We start from the raw sequence: 8,101 nt of genomic DNA, 5'->3' as shown, positions 1-8,101 counted from the left end.
AAATGATAAGTCTGGGTATTGGAACACAACCATAGTGAACATTTCATAGATCAATGAAGAGGAGTTCACATTTAACCAATCCCAAATTTACATTTATTGTTTCCAAACATTTAAAAAATAACATTTCTACCTTACATTCATTATACAGCAGGAATAGAAAGTTCAAGAGCATAAATATGAAAAACCCAAACAGTGTCTATGTCACCAACGGCACCTAATCCCTACATAGTTCACTACTTTTATCCAAGAAAAGTGCACTACTTCGTCCCTATAGGCCCTGGTCAAGTAGTGCACTACTTTGTCCCTATAGGCCCTGGTCAAAAGTAGTGCACTACTTTGTCCCTATAGTCCCTGGTCAAAAGTAGTGCACTACTTTGTCCCTATAGTCCCTGGTCAAAAGTAGTGCACTACTTTGTCCCTATAGGTCTTGGTCAAACGTAGTGCACTACTTTGTCCCTATAGGCCCTGGTCAAAAGTAGTGCACTATGTAGGAATAGGGTGCTGTATGGGACTTAGAAATGTTTAGCAAGTGTGCGAAGGTTCTATTTTTCCTCCCCCCCCCCCATTTGGTGGGGAGATTAAACGGATGGACTCAGCATATGACGTCATCAAACGTAGCAGGGTAACTTCCTGTTTACAGACAACAACAACAGAAGAATACAATTCTGCCAGGAGTTCCACTTCGGGTGAAGAATCAGGCCGGGATTCAATCTGATCGTGGGTTATAGGCTTTGAGGCCCTTTTAAAGGCACATTTCTGTGATGGGATCTCCTGCGAACACTGGAACAATTTGTCTATAACCGTGCGGTCAGATTGAATCCCGGCCTCAATCTTGGCAGATTCTAATTGTTGTTGTTTTCAAGCAGGAAGTTTCGCCACCCGCACGGTGCCTGATTACGTCATATGGCACAGTGTACCTTGAGTTTAACCCACCATCCTATCCCATAATAGCCAGAGTATACTGTCACCAGCAATTACACATACATGTTAAATCAACTAATAACATTCATTGCTATGAAAAAAATTGGCTGACCCATCGAGTGCATCCAAAAAAGTCACTCAAAAGTAGTGCTATTTGGGACGACACCTTGTCAACAGTATTCCCTCTCATTGAAATGTCTCGGGAGACACGTTGCTCTATTTAAATAGAAACTGGTAAACTTAACATTCAAGCAAACATACATTGATTTTATCCACTTTTTAACATTATTTAATTACCATTCCAAAAGCTTTTTCTTTATGCTTATATTAAAATGATTTTGGCAGTAGCGCAGAACCCGAAGACACTGTCGGTGTATCCCAAATAGCATCTATATTCCCCTAAGTGCACTAGCCCCTATGGGGCCTCTCTGGTCAGACGTAGTGCCAGGACGGGATAGAGGGATAGGGTTCCATTTAGGACGGTCCTGGGTTCTCCTCTGTAAGCTCAACACACTCAGGAATACGTCCCCAAAATGAAACCTATTCCCTTGATAGTGCACTAACCCTATGTGACCAGGACCTTAATGTAGGGCACTACAAAAGGAATAGGGAAGCCATTTGGAATTGTTGCCCCAGACGTGTGATGTCCAACTCCAAACCAATCCCTCTGGAGGAAAGATGCTCTGAGTCTCTTCATTTCTCTCTCTCTCACCCTCTCCCGCCCCCTCTCTCTGTCTCTAGGTCATTGTGTTGCAGTGGAGGCTCCCTCTCTTCCCTCCCTCCTCATCTCTCCACCCACCCCTGCAGCAGCTCCTTCAGCCATCCCTCCCTCTACCAGGAAGAGAAGAAAGGTCTCTTGCAGTGGAAGGTCTGGGTGAAAGCTGTTCCTAATGTTACCACCCTCCCCTGTCCTCCTGTCCGGCTTCTCTCCACCACGACTCTGGGCATCTGGACCAACTGAATGGGGGTTTTATTATCCTTTAACGCCTGGCTCAGGTTTAGGATCTAGAGAGGAGAGAGAGGAGAGAGAGAGGAGAGAGAGAGGAGAGAGAGAGGAGAGAGAGAGAGAGAGAGAGAGAGGAGGAGAGAGAGAGAGAGAGAGAGAGGAGAGAGAGAGAGGAGAGAGAGAGGAGAGAGAGAGGAGAGAGAGAGGAGAGAGAGAGGAGAGAGAGAGAGAGAGAGAGGAGAGAGAGAGAGAGAGAGAGGAGAGAGAGAGAGAGAGGAGAGAGAGAGGAGAGGAGAGAGAGAGGAGAGAGAGAGAGGAGAGAGAGAGGAGAGAGAGAGAGAGGAGAGAGAGAGAGGAGAGAGAGGAGAGAGAGAGAGGAGAGAGAGAGAGGAGAGAGAGAGAGAGGAGAGAGAGAGAACAGAAAGAGGGGAAAAAGGAACAATCAAAGACATACAATTGAACTGGCCACATGTGGACTCCAATCAAGTTGTAGCGACATCAAGGATGATCAAAGGAAATTGGATGCACCTGAGCTCAATGTGGAGTGTCAAAGAAAGGTGTGAATATTCTGTAAATTATATATATATATATATTATATATATATATATACAGCAGTATGGACACCCCTTCATACACTATATATACAGCAGTATGGACACCCCTTCATACTATATATACAGCAGTATGGACACCCCTTCATACACTATATATACAGCAGTATGGACACCCCTTCATACACTATATATACAGCAGTATGGACCCCTTCATACTATATATACAGCAGTATGGACACCCTTCATACACTATATATACAGCAGTATGGACACCCTTCATACACTATATATACAGCAGTATGGACAACCCTTCATACACTATATATACGCAGTATGGACACCCCTTCATACACTATATATACAGCCGTATGGACACCCCTTCATACTATATACAGCAGTATGGACACCCCTTCATACACTATATATACAGCAGTATGGACACCCCGTTCATACACTATATAGACAGCAGTAAGGGACCACCCCTTCATACACTATATTATACAGCAGTATGAGGGACACCCCTTCATACACTATATATACAGCAGTATGGAACACCCCTTCATACACTATATAGACAGCAGTATTGGACACCCCTTCATACACTATATATACAGCAGTATGGACAACCCTTCAGACACTATAATAACAGCAGTATGGACACCCCTTCATCACTAATATAGTACAGCAGTCTGGCACCCCGTCATACAACTATATAGACAGCAGTATGTTGGACACCCCCTTCAATTACACTATTATAACAGCAGTATGAGGACACCCCTTCATACCATATATATACAGCAGTATGGACACCCCTCATACACTATATATACAGCAGTATGGACACCCCTTCATACACTATATATTACAGCAGTATGGACAACCCCTTCATACACTATATATACAGCAGTATGGCAGCACACCTTCCTACATCTATATATACAGCAGTATGGACACCCATTCATACACTATATTATACAGCAGTATGTTGGATCACCCCTTCAAGACATTATATATACAGCAGTATGGGACCACCCTTCATACTATATACAGCAGTATGGACACCCCTTCATACACTATATATACAGCAGTATGGACACCCCTTCATACTATAATATACAGCAGTATGGACACCCCTGCATACACTATATATACAGCAGTATGGACACCCCTTCATACTCTATATATACAGCAGTATGGACAACCCCTTCATACCACTATATATACAGCAGTATGTGGACACCCCTTCATACCTATATATACAGCAGTATGGACACCCCTTCATACACTATATATACAGCAGTATGGACACCCCTTCATACACTATATATACAGCAGTATGGACACCCCTTCATACACTATATATACAGCAGTATGGACACCCCTTCATATACTATATATACAGCAGTATGGACACCCCTTCATCACTATATACAGCAGTATGGACACCCCCTTCATACACTATATATACAGCAGTATGGACACCCCCTTCATACTAATATACAGCAGTATGGACACCCCTTCATACCTATATAGTACAGCAGTATGGACACCCCTTCATATACTATATATACAGCAGTAATGGACACCCCTTCATATCACTATATATACAGCAGTATGGACACCCCTTCATACACTATATATACAGCAGTATGGACACCCCTTCATACTAATAATACAGCAGTATGGACACCCCTCATAAATATATACAGCAGTATGGACACCCCTTCATACACTATATATACAGCAGTAGGGACACCCCTTCATACTATATATACATCAGTATGGACACCCCTTCATACACTATATATACAGCAGTATGTGGACACCCCTTCATAACTATATATACACAGCAGTATGGACACCCCTCATACTACTTATATACATGCAGTATTGGACACCCCTTCATACACTATATACTACAGCAGTATGGACACCCCTTCATATACTATATATACAAGCATAGCTATGGACACCCCTTCCATACACTATATATACTAGCAGTATGGACACCCCTTCCATACACTATATCTACAGCAGTATGGACACCCCTTCATACTACGATATACAGCAAGTATGGACACCCCTTCATACACTATATATACAGCAGTATGGACAACCCCTTTCATACTATATATACAGCAGTATGGACCACCCCTTCATACTATATATAAAGGCAGTATGGACACCCCTTCATACACTATATATACAGCATATGTGGACACCCCTTCATACTCTATATATACAGCAGTGTGACACCTCTTCATACACTATATATACAGCAGTATGGACAACCCTTCACACACTATATATACAGCAGTATGGGACACCCCTTCATACACTATATATACAGCAGTATGGACACCCCTTCATACATTATATATACCAGCAGTATGGACACCCCTTCACACACTATATATACAGCAGTATGGACACCCCCTTCATACACTATATATACAGCAGTATGGACACCCCTTCATACATTATATATACAGCAGTATGTGGACACCCCTTCACACACTATATACAGCAAAATGGACACCCCTTAATACACTATATATACAGCAGTATGGACACCCCTTCATACACTATATATACAGCAGTATGGACACCCCTTCACACCACTATATATACAGCAGTATGGACACCCTTCATACTCTATATACAGCAGTATGTTGGACACCCCTTCATAAATTATATATACAGCAGTATGGACACCCCTTCATACTATATATACAGCAGTATGGACACCCCTTCATACTATATATACAGCAGTATGTTGGACACCCCTTCATACATTATATACAGCAGTATGGACCCCTTCATACACTATATATACAGCAGTAGAACACCCCTTCATACACTATATACAGCAGTATGGACACCCCTTCATACTATATATACAGCAGTATGGACAACCCCTTCATACACTATATATACAGCAGTGTGGACACCCCTTCATAGCACTAGGAGACACCTATACCTGCCCCAATGCACAGTGCTAAACTGTAAAGTTTGGTGGAGGAGGAATAATGTTCTGGGGCTGTTTTTCATGTTCGGGCCCCTTAGTTCCAGTGAAGGGAAATCTTAACGCTACAGCATATAAGACATTCTAGATGATTCTGTGCTTCCCAACTTTGTGGCAACGGTTTGGGGGAAGGCCCTTTCCTGTTTCAGCATGACAATGCCCCCCAGTGCACAAAGCGAAGTCCATACAGAAACGGTTTGTTGAGATCGGTGTGGAAGAACTTGACTGGCCTGCACAGAGCCCTGACCTCAACTGCATCGAACACCTTTGGGATTGAATTGGAATGAGGACTGCGAGCCAGGACCATTCGCCCAACCTCACTAATGCTCTTGTGGGTGAATGGAAGCAAGTCCCCACAGCAATGTTCCAACATCTAGTGGAACTCCTTCCCAGAAGAGTGGAGGCTGTTATAGCACCAACTCCATATTAATGTCCATGATTTAGTAATGAGATGTTTGACGAGCAGGTGTTATTTGTATTCCATGTACATATAGACAGTGTCTCGATCAGCACCCTATTCCCTATATAGTACACTACTGTAGACCAGAGCCAATAGTGCACTAGATAGGGAATAGGGTGGCATTTGGGATTCTGGTCTAAAGTAGTGCACTATATAGGGAATAGGGTTCCATAGGGCTCTGGTCTAAAGTAGTGCACTATATAGGGAATAGGGTTCTATAGGGCTCTGGTCTAAAGTAGTGCACTATATAGGGAATATGGTGCCATAGGGTTCTGGTCTAAAGTAGTGCACTATATAGGGAATAGGGTGCCATAGGGCTCTGGTCTAAAGTAGTGCACTATATGGGAATAGGGTGCCATAGGGCTCTGGTCTAAAGTAGTGCACTATATAGGGAATAGGGTGCCATAGGGCTCTGGTCTAAAGTAGTGCACTATATAGGGAATAGGGTGCCATAGGGCTCTGGTCTAAAGTAGTGCACTATATAGGGAATAGGGTGCCATAGGGCTCTGGTCTAAAGTAGTGCACTATATAGGGAATAGGGGCCATAGGGCTCTGGTCTAAAGTAGGCACTATATAGGGGATAGGGTGCCATAGGGCTCTGGTCTAAAGTAGTGCACTATATAGGGATAGGGTGCCATAGGGCTCTGGTCTAAAGTAGTGCACTATATAGGGAATAGGGTGCCATAGGGCTCTGGTCTAAAGTAGTGCACTATATAGGGAATAGGGTGCCATAGGGCTCTGGTCTAAAGTAGTGCACTATATAGGGAACAGGGTGCCCTTAGGGATGTATCCACAATGTCAAAGGTAAACAGGAAGAAACTCACCTGTCCTCTCATGACTGACATCTGCTTTTCAAACATGGTCTTGTCAAAACCTTTATCTGCCTGAAACACAAACAGAGAGAGACAGAGAGAGAGACAGCGAGGGGGGAGACAGAAAGAGACAGAGAGAGACCAGCGAGGGGAGACAGAAGGAGCAAAACAGAGCGAGACAGAAACAGCGAGGGGGAGACAAAGGGAGAGACAGAGAGAGCGAGAGACAGAGAGAGCGAGAGACAGAGAGAGCGAGAGACAGAGAGAGCGAGCGCAGAGAGAGCGAGAGACGAGAGTGAGACAGAGTGCGAGAGACAGAGAGACGAGAGCAGAGAGACGAGAGACAGAGAGAGCGAGAGACAGAGAGTGCGAGAGAACAGAGAGACAGGAGAGAGTTAGTTTCTGTTGACCACATAGCTAATACTTGTCGTTTGGGTTTGAAATGTCACATGGTAATGTTGGTTGGTGTCAGTGTACCACACAGACATTGCTTTGACCCTCTCACCTCAAACCTCTGAAGAGAGGGAGTGAGAGAGAGAGACAGATCTCTCTCTCTGTCCTATCTATCTATCTATCTATCTATCTATCGAGGAGAGACAACACGAAAGACACAGAAAAGACACAAAGACACAGAAAGAGAAAGAAATAGCAGTGGATATCTACCATAAACATTTCGTAGAGGTCTTCACAGAGGTCCTGAACGAAGTTCATGTCTGACAGACGGGACAGCACCAGCTCTCTGGTCTCCTGGGAGAAGGGTACTTTAGCCTGGGGCAGACACGCCCAACTGGAACGGGGTCTATAGGGACAGGAGCGGACCAGTAAGGGTTGTGTGTGTGTGGTGTGGTGTGTGTGTGTGTGTGTGTGTGTGTAACAGTAACTACAGGCTCTCCACTCGTCAGGGTGTTTGAAGGGGAAGGCCAGGCCGTTGTCTATAGCTGCTATCTGGATGGCCTGATAGAGAGATACAACAGTATTGATTAGCTACACATTGTTCTGATTGATTGTTCTATAGCCTGCTCTCTACTCTGTCTGTCTGGTCCTGATAGAGAGATACAACATGTATTGATTAGCTACACATTGTTCTGTATTGATTGATGGTTGTCTATAGCCTGCTCTCTACTCTGTTCGTCTGGTCCTGATAGAGAGATACAACATGTATGATTAGCTACATTGTTCTGTATTGATTGTTGTCTATAGCCTGCTCTCTACTCTGTTCTCTGGGTCCTGATAGAGAGATACAACATGTATGATTAGCTAAACATTGTTCTGTATTGATGGTTGTCTATAAGCCTGCTCTCTACTCTGTTCTGTCGGTCCTGATAGAGAGATACACATGATTGATTAGACACATTGTTCTGTATTGATGGTTGTCTATAGCCT

At 43.8% G+C, this 8,101-nt stretch overlaps 1 protein-coding gene across 1 annotated transcript; it reads right to left on the bottom strand.

Moving 5' to 3' along the window:
* Positions 1-1,557: 1,557 nt before the first annotated feature.
* On the bottom strand, positions 1,558-7,672 carry LOC115182323 (phosphatidylinositol 4-kinase type 2-beta-like; the record flags this gene model as incomplete). Its single annotated transcript, XM_029743935.1, has 4 exons — positions 1,558-1,926; positions 6,731-6,790; positions 7,382-7,505; positions 7,614-7,672. Coding segments are annotated over 4 exons (417 nt in total), but the record flags the coding sequence as incomplete, so codon positions are not given.
* Positions 7,673-8,101: the final 429 nt, after the last annotated feature.

The sequence above is a fragment of the Salmo trutta genome, unplaced genomic scaffold (assembly GCF_901001165.1).
Source record: "Salmo trutta unplaced genomic scaffold, fSalTru1.1, whole genome shotgun sequence".
NCBI lineage: Eukaryota > Metazoa > Chordata > Actinopteri > Salmoniformes > Salmonidae > Salmo > Salmo trutta.
Note: the sequence above shows the minus strand (reverse complement) of the source record. Positions and strands in the feature narration are given on the sequence as shown.